The sequence below is a fragment of the Protomyctophum parallelum genome (genome assembly GCF_964188405.1).
Source record: "Protomyctophum parallelum genome assembly, chromosome: 7".
Classification (NCBI taxonomy): domain Eukaryota; kingdom Metazoa; phylum Chordata; class Actinopteri; order Myctophiformes; family Myctophidae; genus Protomyctophum; species Protomyctophum parallelum.
The window spans coordinates 35,239,216-35,256,037 of NC_139705.1; the positions used below are offsets into that span (position 1 = coordinate 35,239,216).

The 16,822-nt window shown below is 42.7% G+C and overlaps 1 protein-coding gene across 6 annotated transcripts in view; it reads right to left on the bottom strand.

The window, feature by feature from the left end:
* The window catches only part of mtor (mechanistic target of rapamycin kinase), a 141,249-nt gene that overhangs the window by 59,100 nt on the left and 65,327 nt on the right, over window positions 1–16,822 (bottom strand). For all 6 annotated transcript variants that reach the window (XM_083769578.1, XM_083769579.1, XM_083769577.1 and 3 more), the window contains exon 30: window positions 2,032–2,107. In XM_083769578.1, coding sequence (XP_083625704.1) covers window positions 2,032–2,107 — 76 coding nt within the window. The remainder of the gene's footprint in view (window positions 1–2,031; window positions 2,108–16,822) is intronic.

Sequence of the window (16,822 nt, forward strand, 5' to 3'; positions counted from 1 at the left end):
CACTGCATGGCTGACTGGAGATTCCCGCTTCTGAGCATTCTCATCCTGGTCACACTTCCTTTAGGTGACCGTAGCCAGTGATGCACAGACCGGGCACAACCTGTGTTGACATAGTGATGAGCCTGATTGGAACACCAAACAGAAACCTCCCATTGTAAAGCTCTCCAAATGCTCACCTCATAAACAAGATTCCTGGAAGTGCTCTCAGGAGCCGCTTTTACTGAATGTTTTCACTTTGCCCATAGTTTCTTTTAATGGGGGACATAATTGCTGCTTGCCAAGATGGGGGGTAGGCCATTTTTCACCTGTGAAACAGTCGGCGGGCTAACGACTTGACTTTGGGCCAAAAGTAGCAATTCAATAAAAGTTGCATACTGTTAACAGATCTGTTTGGGTTGCTTCTCCAAAACACTGTCCCACAATCGGACTCATTCACTGGTGTGTGTGTGTGTGTGTGTGTGTGTGTGTGTGTGTGTGTGTGTGTGTGTGTGTTTGAAGACTTCTTTGCTATTCAAGTTTTTCTTTGTTCTAGGTGTCAGGTTGGCGTTTAGGTAAACACTCTCAGAGGCCCAGGTTCGACTTCCAGCAGCAGTACCTCCAGTTCAGCTGGGCACTCCAACAAACACAATTGGAAGGTTTGACGAGCAGGCGATTGTTACAACCCTGTGGGTTGTCGAAACGCCTATTCAAGAGCTGGGGAAGACCAGTGTGACCCACTGAACACATTAAAAACGTCCTTGAACTTCCGTTGGGTGACAAGAAGTGGCTGGGTCGGTTTTCGGTTTACCTGGTCTGGTCCAGTGTACGAAACCGGTCTAATTTCATGTGGACAGTTTGAGTCATTGTGAGACGTGCTGGCAAGTTAAAAGTAACCTACAATAGCAACCGATGCAGATACATTGTATGCAGACAGCACTGTATTGCTGAGGTAATAAGAAATATGACAACTTGATTACCATATTATGTTTATTTATAAACCGAATCGTGCACCAGGGTTGGGAATCAAAATGACGTAGTTCTGCACTGTGGGAGGTTCTGTATGCAACTCCGCGTTTGCGGTAGTGCGTGTTTGTAGTACAACACGCATATATTACAGAGGCTTGTGACCTGTTCGGTCTACCCAACAAAGGCAAAATAACTACTGAACCGAACTACGCAAAAAGAGTGATCAAAAAGACTCCTTTGAGCCACTGGTAAAAACAAGAATGAAATGAGACTGAGTGACGACACTCACACAGCGTGCTGTTTACATGAATATCAAACCGTTTCATCCCAGCAGCTGCTGTTTTTAACATCAGCGTTTATCTGATCGAGTAACCCAACCTGTTCACAAGTACATGAAATGATAAATAGACAAGCTGGTATCGGTCAACAAAGCAGACTGCTGGCATTAGTTAAGTGTCACATCAAAATTGGTGACATACAGTATCAAAACATGCAACAATCTATCTAAGTATAAAGAATAGATGGGGATGTAGTATAAACCGCAAAAGCCATACTGGACTAATGTTACACAAAGAATAGACTTTTCTTCAAGACACATGACTTTAGGTGCTTTCCGCTTGGCAGGTACGAAGTAACACAAAGAGACTTACAGTCAAAGACGGTTCAGTAAAATGGCTTTACAAACCGTTCACGGTTAAGGTACTATTACTGCAAGGCACTCTGCTTCTATGGAGCGTTACATGCATTTAACACTTGGGAGCAAAAGCACACAATGTTTTTATAAAGCATATGGGAGATAAAAACAGGTATGCAAACCTTTTTATGTGGATGAAAAAATCACTTACTCACTAACTGCTGACCAAGGGAGTCAGTCATATTCTCCACGAGCTGTGACTGTGGACTGGTCGGGAATGGGACATTCTGGGGGCGGGGTGGTTGTGAGTTTCATCCCCATTTTACGTAGCGGCAGTGTTTTACAGTGTTGAATAGCAGGAGTGCGTAGCAGGACTAATGTTGAAGATTTATACTGTATATACTGTGTGAAAAGTGAAAAAAGAAAAAAGAGAGGACAAAGAGAACACTCACCAGCTCGCCAAAGTGTTTCATGGCGTATTCCAGGACCCCAGCCGCCGCCTCTGGCTGTTGCAGCTTATTGTTGATGCTGCGAGAAGAGACAGAAAACACATGCTCAGTAATTCATCATACCTCGTACGACTCTCGCGCAGCCGATCTAGCGGATCTACAAGCTCACGACGTGTCAAGCATAGCGGCGGTTATGTACTGTAGATCGGCTATTCACGCCGAATGACACCACCCTACAACCAAGCATGAATCAGGCCTCAGAACAAGCGTTGGTTCAGTTTCTTTACTATCCCTGACAAAACACGACCCGGAGGGAACTCTCGGGTGTCACGCACGTTTTGCTGGGGGTGATGGATATCTTCTGAGGTCACATGTACAGTATGCACACACACACCAGTGAGGAGTTGATGAAATGGGAAGAATAGGATCCAGGGAGGCACAGGTGTCACTGTGGTGACTGATGTCTCCGGACGAACCCTGATTTAAGGGCTGTTCGGGCTCAGGAGGCGAGTTGCACATGGGCTGCAGACACGAACATGCAGCAGTATGTGTTGCGTGTACGCCTGCTGTCTGACTACAGCAGACCAAAAGAGTCTGCAGAAAAACCCTTACATCACTTCACTGTGGACACTGAATGTGGAGAAACTATTTACTATGTGGCTGCCTGAATGTGTGCCTCACAGTGTGTGTGACTCAGTGAAACGCGTACATGTGCACACGCACACACACACACACACCCACACACACACACACACACACACACACACACACACACACACACACACACACACACACACACACACACACACACACACACACACACACACACACACACACAGTCGTTGCGGTTAGGAACGTGGCATGTGTGCTAAGTAAGTATACCCTTGAGTGAAATATTGCAATTACGAAGAAAAAAAGGTTCCAGTCTTTTGGTTTTATTAACATAAAATCTCATACATTTAAGGAGGGGGAAACTAGTAAGACTGCAAAGTATTAGTTATTTTACACACCGAAGAGTGCAATACCCTAACAAAGCAACATTATCTAAGGTGTCTCCGTTAAGGTCTTTTCAAATGAAAAACTACTGACATGCCTAGAAATTAATTTTCAATGCGTACAGCACGTAGGGAGGCGATGCTAATCTGACAGGCATAGCGACAGGTGGGCTTGTGTTGGTGCTTGTCTCATGCACAGGACCGCCACCGGAGTTGAAATGTATTGAACTTCTGTCTATGCGATGCATAGAAACACATCTACTCACAGGAGGAGCCCATGGGACTATGCAGACCAAACTGTAAATTGGCCAAAGGGCAGCAGCGCGCCAGAGGGATAAAGATTCCAGGGAGCATAAATGCGATCAGCAAGTTGGATGGCAATCTGCCCATTAGATTTTGAGAAAACTTGCAAGTGGAAATTTGACCTAATAAGGGTGGTGAATGAGTAAAGTAAAGGTCATTTGGGTCACCCAAATCAGTCTGGGGAGGATAAAGGCGCAAACACATTTTGAGATAAGTTATTGCTCAAAGTGATGGACAGATACACTCATCCTTAAGGCCTGATTAAACTAAGCCCGTCAGTGTAGGCAAGATGGTACGTGGACAGCGGATGCCCTTCTGTTGTTCAAAAGGCATAATCTAATGATGAACTGAAGCACTTGTGCCATGGCATGAGGCCATTTAACTTTATCTTGCCTCAGTTATTTCTGTGAAGTCCTGTTATTCTTGTTAATACAGTCATTCAGCAAAGCTTTGAGAAGTATTTTCTATTCAGGCTTTTATTCTGTGCTGCTTCTAAACATTTAACAAATCTGCAAATGAACAACATCACTTCCAGTTATTTATTGTCAAAGCTCATATGACACAGCGGGTAGCTATACGGATCTCCTCACTCAACCTCTCCTCCAACATAGCTTCCGTTATTTTTCTTTTCTAGCGCACGTGCAGTCAAGTGTACTAGTCCAAAGTACACACTGTCTGGGAGGCAGGCACGCAGACATGCGCTGCTGAGGATGTGTATGACATGTGGACCCTAGCAGACCGCCATGGCTACACAGTACAGTATGTATAATTTGGCCTTTAGAGCTGCTAGCAGCTGCTAAGAAAATCACAAGAAGACTAATGGCTTTTTGACTACTTGAAGACATGCAAAGCTAAAGGCCCATTAATTCTGAGAGGAGAATTATTTTGACAAGGAATATTCCCACCATTTGCAAAACAGGGGGTCGCATTTACTACTGTCTCTGAGTCTATCACTGTCAGTAGGGAGAAGCCGTGTGTAAACTGAAGCGCTCGCCTCACTTGTTTTGGTGTGTTAAACCAATGCTTCCATCAACACGTGGCAATGCATGCATTTACCATCTGGGATACAATGTGACGCTTCATCTGCCCCTCTGTGCAACTCTGGTCAGTGTGTTTGACCTCCCCCAAACAACCCTCGCTACGTGTCTCATCTGGAAACACTCACCTCAAACCCAAGTCTGTTATGTTTCATAGACTGCACAAGCCCGACACCCCTGAGTGAATGCATTTTGTCTAATGTAATGTTTGACGGTTTGAAGGAAGCTACATGGCACTCATGGCAGCAGGGGGTCTTATTGGCAGTGAGGGCAGAGTTGATGAAGGATCTCTGCATGGGTGCAGATGTCAGAATCTGTGCTAGACGAGGGGTAAAGGCCATCCAAACAACGAGGAGCACAGTGGGCAGCTGTTCCACGGCTAAAAAGCTTCTTGTCAATCGCACACATACAGTATACTTACAACACAAAGCCTGAGAAAGGATTTACTGCAGCTATACTGTATGTGGTTCTATGCAGAAAACATTCAGGTGAGTAACCTTGTAATACCTATATTTTGATCTAATCTTTGAGTGGTATATTATTCACAATAACACTATTTTTAGTCACAAGTATCTGCCTCCAACACTCGAGGCATTGAAAATGTACCGGAAATGTATTTAATTATGTGTTAAATAGTAAATAAGTATAGTTTCTGAGACTGTGGCACTAGAACCCTGCTGCAGTCATTTTGGAGGTACTTCCGTGAATTTTACGAACTGAAATGTGGGAATCGCAGTTCTAACTATAATACACTACATCGCCAAAAAGACTACTAAAATGGGATGCTACACAGTGAAACTTAAATAACATAGTTCAGAGGATTTGCTTGATAACTTCTTGCTTTGGAGACTCATTGTATACAGGACATACAATACAGTGCAGAGTACAGTATACTATATGTTTGTGTCAGGATCAGAGATACATTTTCACTATACTAAGGGGCATGGGCCATGGTTGTTTCCAGAATAAAATAGAACAGCGCACATGGTTGTTTCCATTTATAGGCAATCGATATTTACAAGAGGGGATTCATTCAAACCTTTGAAATAAACAACTTTATGTAGACCAGTTGTTCCCAAACTGTGGTGCGTGCACCCCTTGTGGTGTGTGGGTCTAGGAGGTGCGTGACATGAAAAGGCTAATGGTGGTGCTATGGTTTTATTTGAAATATATTAACATGTGTCAATATATGGCAAGTATATGCAGAATATAGCATATGCTGCATGCCATATTCAGGTTCATATATGTGCATATACAGTATGCGGATAAATAGGAAATGTATGTCTCTATATAGCTTATGCAATTTATATTTCCATGCGGGGGGTGCGTCAGCTAGGTCAGGAAGTAACAGGGGATGCATGGCCAAAAGGTTTGGGAACCGCTGATGTAAACAGTGACAAAATACCCTTCGACACCCTAGGGCAGCGGTTTTCAACTGGTGGTCCGTGGACCACTGGTGGTCCGTGAAGGTATTGCATGTGGTTCCTGACCATGCATTTAGTAATGTAGTAAAGTAATGTGTATTTTATTTGTTTTTTATAAAAAAAATATCGGCCACTAGTTGAGAAACTAATGACGTATGATGACACGTCAATGTTGTCAGTTAATGGGAAGTCAGTCGTCAAGAACTTCCACAGAAAAGTGAGCTAGAATCTCAATGGAAAGTGTACCGGATTGCCTGTTTGAGTCACCATTATAAGAAATGTGCCCATAATCAATGGCATGCTCCTGCTTGCTCAGACATGTACTGTAAATGTAATAGTTATGGAACCAAACCTTAGCTGCCTGAGGATTTTACAGTGTACATTGGGGTGCCAGAGACAAATAATATAAAATGGGGTCTGTGGTCTCATGAGTATCAAACTGGGGGTCCTTGAAATTAATATGATTGTGAATCACTGCTCTAATCTACAGTATACATATCATCCTATCACGGCATGTAGCCTTTGAAGTGACTTTACAGAACAAGCTGGCGTAGACCGGCAAAGGAGCCGGTCAAGCGCCAAAATCTAAACAGACAGAAAGAGCACGGTTGCATAACATGGAAAACTGAGCTCATCTCAGAGAACCTGTCAGAGTGTGTGATAAAGAAGTGTTCAATGGTTCGGCAACCAGTTCCTCCAACCACCACGTTTCCATTGTGTCTAATAAATGCGATTACCATGATGGAATCTGTACCCTGGCAGAGTCCAGAGACTGGCACTCACCCCTGTGAGCGTAGCACTAGCTTTGTCTAAGCTGTGAGGCATTTTCAAAAGCCTTTCCGTGTCCTGCCATACTTAAGTATACTAAAGCTGCCCAGATCTGTCAATCCGGGAAGAGGCATCAGAACGAGGAAGAGCTTTCTGTGCCGCGGACCCTGGGGAATTCACTGCCATCTGGCCGCCATCTCCGAACATGAACTGAGCGCATCCAGATGACAGAGCTCGAGCAACCGGCTTCTTCAGTGAGAACGGCATCAACAGGCCGGCCCGTTAGTGAGCATAAAGCTTTTGGTGACAGCCGTCCTGTCCCGTGTGTGTTCAGTACAGCTGGCTTCACTTCCTGTCTACTCCTATAGTTCCTAGCGAGAAAGAGAGTTCCACAAGAAAATACCTTACCACTTGAGCCCTGTTTTCGACTGGGCCATGAGTTCTTTGATTTATTAAATCCAAATACAGATGTTTATATGATTCCAAAATGGTTTACGTGTTGGTGAGACAAAGGCTTTTGTCGATTTGATCAAAGTTAAGAATTTAAATAAATTAAGGAACAGTCCTCAGACTTAACTCTGAATCTCTTTCCCAACTCTCAACTTCATTATCTGCCATGTTTTACCACATTCTCCACTCACTCCCAGAAGCAGTGTGAACAGGCTGATTATATTTCTTAGCTTTCATTCTTAGCGTCATGTCTGTTCATTTTTGTATTACTCCTATTAGAAAAGCAGGTCTCTATACCACTGTTGTTCATCACTTCAGAGCAAAAAGACCCCTAAGAAAACAAGTCTAAAATGACATCATCCACTCTAAAAACAGACAGAACAGGTCATCATACAGTAAAATCCATACTGTATGTACATCTAGACTGCTTTGGTTTGGAAGCCATTATAAACGTATAGTCGTGGTAAAAGCATTAAGTCAGTTCTTTAAATCCAAAATGTTGATTGAGTGTTGCCATCCAGGCGTCCCAGTCAGGTAATGAAGGCAGGCAAGGGTGCCAAATCGAAAAGAAAAAAAAATCACACTTCACTCGGGAGGCCCCAACACTGTGGTACCAACAGCTTATGTTGCAAACGCTAAACCAATATGTGCTCACTAATCATGACTGAAAATTAAGCGAGAGTATGCACTACCTTTGGTTAGAAAGCAGTCAAAGCGCCTAGTGGGAATTCAGTAACTTTAGCCGTTAAAATGTGAAAGAAACTGAGCTCTCAAGTAAACTTAACACAGGGTGGAGAAACACTGCTTCCGTTCTCATGAAATCATCCTCACTCCATCCATCAGTATGCCATTCCATGTTTTAAAGTAGGGATGTCCCGATACACTTTTTTCGCTTCTGATCCGATCCCGATACCTCAATTTCTGTGTTAGCCAATACCGATACCAGTGTTGTGATCTCATGTTGTGTTTATAGCTATCTACAAGCTATATATCTTGTATTGTGTTTATAGCAGACTCCTCACTCAAATGTGCACTTTGGGCAACTCCAAAAAAAAACTCCACATGTCCCAACATTGTATTTACCTGCCATAGTGTCAACCCCTTACACCTGTGTCGGATCGGTGGTTAGACTGGCATATTCACCGATACCAATATGACCCGATATGACAAAAAAGGGCCGATCCGATACTTTTCCCGATACCGATACAGTATCGGGACATCTCTATTTTAAAGCATTCCATTTTAGCTTTAAAATGACACATGCTAGAAATATACAGCTACAAATGAAACCAAATGTAGACTTATGGATACATTTTTTTGGTTCCATTTGTACACTCCCAGAGTGTACAAATCTCCCCACAGAGGTTACTTCAGATGTTTATGAGAGAGGAAAATCCAAGTCTCGCTACTGGACTTTGTCTAATCTAATCAGGAGGGGATCCACTTCATCCCCACTGATCCTTCCATTCCTTTATGCCTTTCGCTTGCCAAATGTCAACTCCATTCCTTAATGTAGACTATTTAGCTTCAAAATGCAGGAGGCTCACCCAGATTCTGTATGAGTTAAGTAGAAAGCAAGGTCCCTTCAAATTATATACTTTGTTAATTGTTCTGAACATTTGAATATTGATTCATTTACTGATTACTTTTAAGTTAAATCATAGAGTTATTAAAGCTCTAGTATGTGCCTGAGGTAATAACTTTCTTGTTGTTCCTGAGTCAAGGCTGAAGACAAAGTTTGACCGTTATCTTTGCTGTCAGGGTTCATGAACAAAGTGCCTGAGGAGCATAGGCTTCTTTGAAATTACTTCTTAAAAAGTATTTAGAATTTAAAGGCCATTCCATAAAGTGAAGCTTTAAAAAGGGAAAAAAGAGCCTATAATGGCATGCCCAAAATAGGTTAAGGCAGCTTCAGTGGTTGCTCTAAAGGTTAAGCATGCAAAAGGGTTGGTGGTGCAAGTAAGGTGTGTTATAACCAAAAAAAAAATTATATTCCTTTAAACTATGCACCTAATATATACTGTACCAGCTCAGTGGCCTTGTGGTTAGAGTGTCCGCCCTGAGAATGGGAGGTCGGGGTTCGATCCCCAGCTGGTTCATACCAAAGACTACAAAAATGGGACCCAGCGCATCCCTGCATTAGCATCAAGAGTTGGAATAATTTGGAGGTAAAGCCCTGTGACATACTAGCGTCATGTCCAGGGGGTGTACTTGTACATCAAGCTGCCTCACGCTATAGAAAGCTGCCTACAGAAACAGGAGATATAGGCTCCTGTCGTATGGGCCTCATGGCTCGGTATGGCTTACTTACCTTACAGTATGTATCACCGTACATACAGTATAGTATAGTACATATACTGCTATTAAACTGCCTAATTCCACTGATATTTATAACCACGCACCATATTATGTACACGTTTTTCTGCTACTTTCCTTCTCTATTTATTTCTACCTTTCTTGAAACTGCACTGATGGAGCTTGTACAACAAAGAATTTCACCCAGGTTCTTTTTTCTTTTACACTTGTAAAGCTGCGATGTGACAAAAAGGTTGAGTAAGCAAATTTACTGTGTTATTACTATGTTCCATTATGCAAAACTTTATGGCAGCACCACCGCATCTTGCATGCAGCTGTCCGATCTAGTAGAGGAGAGCTGAAGGGTTCCTCACATGGATTTGCATTAGTCAAACAAGGCAATCTCCCCAGCGAGGCTCAGAGAGCTAAAGTACAGAATCCCCACATGTAATTGAGGCCAGCTGGAACATGAGTGTTATGGTGTCAGTTTTTTTCTTAATCTTCTTTTTTTGAGAGCATGGGGGGCTTACACAGCGGTACACTCAAAGAGAGCATGGGGGGCTTACACAGCGGTACACTCAAAGAGAAACTGGCCAAAAATGGAAAAGCGACATTGGATGTCAGACACAAATCTGGCATTCTGCGCCTGAGGTAGCGTGCAGTTGCAGGGCGGCCAGAACGCAATCAGCAATGGTCTCAGACACTGGGACGGAGTGAGCGAAACCATCCAGCGATGTAGGGGTATTCTTTCCATTACGTAGTCGTAGCACCTTGTCCCGGCAGATTAGCAAGGGTGGAGCCGGGAGCGAGGGCTTTCGATTTTTGACAGCTCACACTCGGCTGCTTCCAAAACACTGCTTAATTTGACACTGGCACTTTCCAAGTTGACATTGTACACAAAGGGACCTTTGGAAAGAAATCCATCTAGGATATAGTATATACTGGGAAGCACTGACATGCTGTTGACTGACTCCTTTCCGGCAGAGCTAGAGAACAAGTAGGAAATGGGCTTGGAAAAACAAAAGCACATAAAGTCACCTCTCAACATAAGAGTCTTAACGACTTGTAGTCCAGTAATAATGTAATTTGACCTCAAACTAATTGCAAAAAAAAACAAACTCAGCTGATTGTGTATCTTCAATATATCCTGAATAACAGAAAAAAAGTTGCCTGGAATTGTCTGAGGGGAAAGTGTTGAAAATGACCTGTACAGTATGGCCAAATCTTGAAATTATTTGCCTTATATTGGATGTCTATGGTGGCCATACTGTACAGGCCATTTTCAACACTTTCCCCTCAGACAATTCCAGGCAACTTTTTGTATGTTATTCAGGACATATGTAAGATACAAAATCAGCTGAGTTTGGTTTTTTTGCAATTAGTTGGAGGTTGAGCCCTTTTTTCCCATATAATGCCTGTACTATTGAACCAAAATGACACCTTGGTAGAGGTTTGAGTTGTGTAGTTGACTTGAACCAAAATGACACCTTGGTAGAGGTTTGAGTTGTGTAGTTGACTTGAACCAAAATGACACCTTGGTAGAGGTTTGAGTTGTGTAGTTGACTGACTTGAACCAAAATGACACCTTGGTAGAGGTTTGAGTTGTGTAGTTGACTGACTTGAACCAAAATGACACCTTGGTAGAGGTTTGAGTTGTGTAGTTGACTTGAACCAAAATGACACCTTGGTAGAGGTTTGAGTTGTGTAGTTGACTGACTTGAACCAAAATGACACCTTGGTAGAGGTTTGAGTTGTGTAGTTGACTGACTTGAACCAAAATGACACCTTGGTAGAGGTTTGAGTTGTGTAGTTGACTTGAACCAAAATGACACCTTGGTAGAGGTTTGAGTTGTGTAGTTGACTGACTTGAACCAAAATGACACCTTGGTAGAGGTTTGAGTTGTGTAGTTGACTTGAACCAAAATGACACCTTGGTAGAGGTTTGAGTTGTGTAGTTGACTGACTTGAACCAAAATGACACCTTGGTAGAGGTTTGAGTTGTGTAGTTGACTGACTTGAACCAAAATGACACCTTGGTAGAGGTTTGAGTTGTGTAGTTGACTGACTTGAACCAAAATGACACCTTGGTAGAGGTTTGAGTTGTGTAGTTGACTTGAACCAAAATGACACCTTGGTAGAGGTTTGAGTTGTGTAGTTGACATCATGACAATGTAACAAAGTATCACAATCCAAACCATGAGATTTTGATTTAAGTATAAAGAATATTCAAAAAATAGCCAATAAAACAAAATATGGACAAATTCTGTCTGTTTTGGTGATGTGATGTTTTCTGGTAATGCCGTTTATACACTGTACTTTCTCTGGACACAAAATATGAAAAAATAGCCAATCTACAAGCTCACAAGGCATCGTTGTAGATGAGTTCTTTCTGACAATAATTGAAAAATCCCACGATTTTGTAACCCATTTTTCACCCCTGTGTCAATTATCTAATGTGATCCTGGGCTCTACACACCCTCCGCCAGCCTAGTCCCCATATATGGGGGACATGGGGAGAGCAACGGACTTGAACTCATGCTTCCTTCATGCCTGAGTGTCCAAGTTGCTCTTTTACACCTGATAGGGGGAGTTTCCCTGGTTGGATGTAGCGCGTGGAAGGAACGCGTTATTCCAACCAGTTCCTTTCCCCTCCATCAGGCGCCTCAGCTGGCCAGGGGGAGGCAGTTTAGAGACCAGGATTACTGCATGTTTTTTGTGAGGGTACCTACCCTATAGGGACACGGGGAGAACATGCAAACTCCACACAGAAAGGCCCTTTCGCCAACCCAGCCTCGGGTATGGGCACTGATGACGCAGAGGAGGAAACACGCCGCCAGCACCCACAGCGTCCTGAGCGGGAATCGAACCCAGGACCTTCTAGCTGTGAGGCGACCACAGCACTACCAACTGTGCCACCGCGTCCCTCTTTTTTTTATGGCCAGATTTGACTGGGGGGGGGGGGGGGGGGGGGGCAATGACATGCCCAAAATAGAATGCCAGGATTAATGTGGTTAATACTATAAGTCATTTGTGCAGTCATACCGCTGCAGGGCATTCCGGTAGGCTTAAGCTTACTCATCGGTTGCACTGACTGACTAAACACCTTAAACACACACAGCCCCTGCAGTGCAGAGTTCAATGTCTTGGTAAGAATCTTTGAGATTTCTCATCCTCCAGGAAAAACAGGCCCCTCGAAATTAATGTGGTTGAAGCTAAAACTATCTAGGTTTACAAGAAAGAAGGTTTACAAGAACGGCAATATGCGTGCCTTCGCTGGTGTCACACAAGAGCCAATCAAACCACTGGAACATTCTCTCCATCAGTAAGAGTGCACTTCCTGTGGAAGTGGAAGTGCTGCATGCATGACTTGCTCTGTACAAATAAATACTATTAACTAATGTTCATTTAAATCAAATAGCAGCGGGGCCCGCAATGCAGAAAGAAAGACTATTAACTAATGTTCATTACTTCATTTACATCAAATAGCAGCGGGGCCCGCAATGCAGAAAGAAAGATAGATGAGAATTGAATGAGGGCAGCCCTCTTGACAATACCCACTTCTTTTATCTCATTCCAAAGACATTTTTGGAGAACTGATCGGTATCAAATTCTCCACATTAGATCGTCGTACGATAGTGAGCAGTTCAGTACATTAGGCCAACACTAGCTTGGTTTTTTCCTGCTCCATGATCCATAAAAACGTGCGCCAGCAAGCTCCGACAATTAGGAAATGATTGACGTAGAAAAGGCAGAGTGTTCCTATTTTTTCAGCTGGATATTTCAACAGGAGCACGGCTGAGCATTGACTGAACGAAAATGATAGTCTGCTACCGATTATTGACACACGTGGACGGACAGATGGATGTGCCGTGTGTAGTCACAAGCTAAACTTCAATCATTTAATTTAAGCTGTGGAACTACTTCGGAACGTTTGAGTTATCTCGTCATCTGCTTGAAAGGGTCCATCTTCAAAGTAAACTCCAGGCCTACAGGGTAAAGATTACTATGAAAAATGCTGTGTGATATGAGTTGAGTATAATTACCACTCCATTTTTCAGGATAACCTGCCTAAACCTTCTCTATGCGACTAGTAGTCCCATCTGACAATACAGCGTCGCTGCCAAGTGGAAACCTTGTATGTCCAAAACTATAACTTTTCAGAAGCTGTATGGATCCAATGTAGTTATTATTTAGCTCAAGCTCTTGGTAATACTTTTCATTGGTTTTTACTACTAATAATTTCAACCTGCATGGTGTCCCTATTGGCCATGTCATTATAGGTGAAAATGTAAAAGAAAAAAAGAATAATAATCTAAATCTTTTTGGTACTTTTGCACAACACTGTCATATTTATGGTTAAGTATAAAATAGGACATTAATTTAAGGAAAAGGAAAACACATACAAATATGAAATATGGATATATTATACAAGGTTTCTGCCCGACAGCAACAACAGTATCTAAACTTGCAGTACATGAACTCACAACTTAAATCTTCCAGAAGCACAGACCCGCTGTGCTAGGAGAACATCGATCCAACCAGTCTGTAACGCGTTATCGCTATGGAATACAGGCTCTGAGCACGGAGCATCTGTGGAGAGAGCAACACGTCACTGCATGCGATGAGCGCAGGCAGGGTGTCACCCTTCCAGATGGTCCTGGAACTGCATTCATCCCTAACGCTTTGACTACTTCGAACAGTTTGACTTGTGCCATTGTTTCAAAATGGGCAACAAGAAAAGGGAGTTGTTTTAATGCATGAGCGGTTGCACTCTGAAGAAGAGAAAAAAACCTTTCTAGCTTTGTTTGAAATCATTTGTGGTTGGAAATTAACCCCATTAACCCTGGCTAACCCTCCATTCTTTTCTTTGTTCTTCTGTTAATCTTTTTTTAAATAGCCGATCTACAAGCTCACAATAGGGTCATAGAGTGATGCATTGTGGGCTTGTACTCCATTTAGTATTATTTTTTCTACCTTTTTTACGACAATTTTTGCCACATTTTGAAAATGTGCCCACAATAGTGACGACTGGGCTAATGTGGTTAAATTAATATAGTAGGAACGGTTCCACACCATAGATCGAAGATTGAATAAAATAAAAAAGAGAAATAATAACAACTCATAGGCATTCTCTTTCAAGGACGTGATCATCTGAACATCTGAGAATGAACCAAGGTGGGCTTTCTGTTGAAAAAGCATTCAAGTTAAATGTATGACGGTCATTATCGCTAATGTTCTGTTTGACGTTTTCTTTTTACCGCTTTCTTGTTTTCCGGCCAAACTCAGTTAGGCATGTTAGGGGACCACTGAGACGGCAGCCGGAGAAGCCATTCCCATCTATATGTTTACACCACGCTGTTAACACATCGGGACACTGGGGCAGAATGTGTCTCCTGGGTCTCTCACCTTCAGGTCAAGAGGCCGAGGGAAGAAAGTGAATCCAACAGCAAAACAAAAAAGAAAAAGGAAACAAAAAGCTGGAGCCTATAGCCCGTTAGGTCATCGGAATGCTGCGCTTGTATTGCTGTTTGGATGGAGACAAAAGGAGCAAGCTTTGAACAATGGGACAAGAGTGTCCATAGGCTACACATACAAAAATTAAACAGTAACAACTATCCACCCACATCTGGTTTCCTTGAATTATTTCAGCTTCGTGATTTACAGTAATCCTTTTGTTCTACAAAAAAAAAATTATGTTATAATAAATTTCCCTCTGGCTCTATGGAAAACAAGCTGCGGGTGGGTACAGTTGTCACAGTTTAACAGTGGGATTACGTTAGAACCATAAATTTGCAATGCTGGCTATTGGTCAAAGGAACAAGTGTGCCTTTACACACTGCATACAAACATAAAACTAATTTTGTCATTCCAAACCCAGGCCATGGAAAGAAGTATGGCATTTGTTAAGGTGATGACCATGATAAAGAGGCGATTACACCCTTTTTCTGAATTTCTATCATCAAACTTAATGACACTATCCACTTAAAATGGGTGAGAACCCCAGAAAAACACAAACAGACTCCACTGTCGTCAACAAGCAATCCGAAAATGTCAACACGACTGTTCCTTTTCGTTTGGCCCGATGTCACGCAATGTCCCTTTGAAGCCACACCACACAGACAACGTGCTTACACAAAGCAGAAGAGACCGCTCAAGTGGGATAGGGAGGGATAATCTGTGTTCCTTTCCCCCCGGGTATAATCTATTCCTGCTACTGGTTTTGCAGAGCGGGTCACAGACGGCCGGTACGTGGCTTGTGTCCCCACCCCACCATATACAGTAGGCACCACCTGGTAGCCATTGCAAACCAAAGCCACCCTGACCTCTTGGTGGCATGCCGGGGCTCGAGGTCTTCCGCTCAGACAGTTGGTGCATGCCCGGACGCATACAGTCTCCTTCATTATAAAAAATATGGAACCATTTATTTAACCTCCATGCGTGAGCAGGTTTTACTGGCTTGTATAGTGCAGACACATTATGAGTAGCATCTTAAATTTGAAATCCCAGATAAGTCTAAACCAATCTGCGGAAATATTTATTCAATTTGTAATCGAATGTTAACCACTGATGCTCGTTATTCTTCGTTGTACGATGAATATCGGACGTCTACAACCTTGCATCGCATTGTGGCTCGTCGAGCTTGGTTATAGTTAGTATAATGACACACTCAAAATAGTGATGGCCGGTTGAATATGGTTAAACAATATACAGGTAGGTAATGTCTGGTGTGCTCGAGATCCACATGCATTTCTCTTAATTTGTTACAGCCTTCTTCAATCAGAATCTTGAAAAAGGCTGGATGGCCAAAATGTCATCAAATAAAGAGAAATGCACATGGAGTATGAGTGTGCAATGCATGTTTCCTTTGTTTTTTTAACGGCACACTGCGATCAGCCCCAAACCTTGTGGTGTGCATTACATTTTCCTTTAAGTAATAGAGCAAGCCCAGTTGCTTATTCAAATTTTATCATATACATTTTTTTTTATTTTTTATTATGTGGATCTCATGATCCACATTTGAACAACATGGCTCCAATGTGGATTCTCATATGGCCACCCTATGACAGTCAGTCATCTGATGATCTATTCTACAGTATGATGTGCGAAGTTTCAGTCCGCTATATATATTTAAAGATATTATTTGGACTTTTTCTGCCTTTATTTGATAGTGTACAGTAAACTAACAGGAAAATGGGGGGAGAGAGATGGGGAGTGTCGATCCCACGACACGCTGTCTAATCTGGCTGATTAGCAGCCTAGGTGCCGGGCCGCTAGGCCGGACCGGGCCATAAAACAATGTCTGTGCCCTATTGGCACTGTGCAAAAGTAATGTGGTCCTGATCGGTCCAACGGTTGGTGAGATTAGCTTCCGGACACACAGACAGACACGCACACAGTCCCTTTTCTAGACTGCTTGCCTCTGAGGAGCCACGACGTAAAAGAAAAGGTCATATTTCCTTTATCTGCAGTCGATATTGTGTAAACTCCAGTCGATCAGCAGCAATCATGAACTTGGATGCTG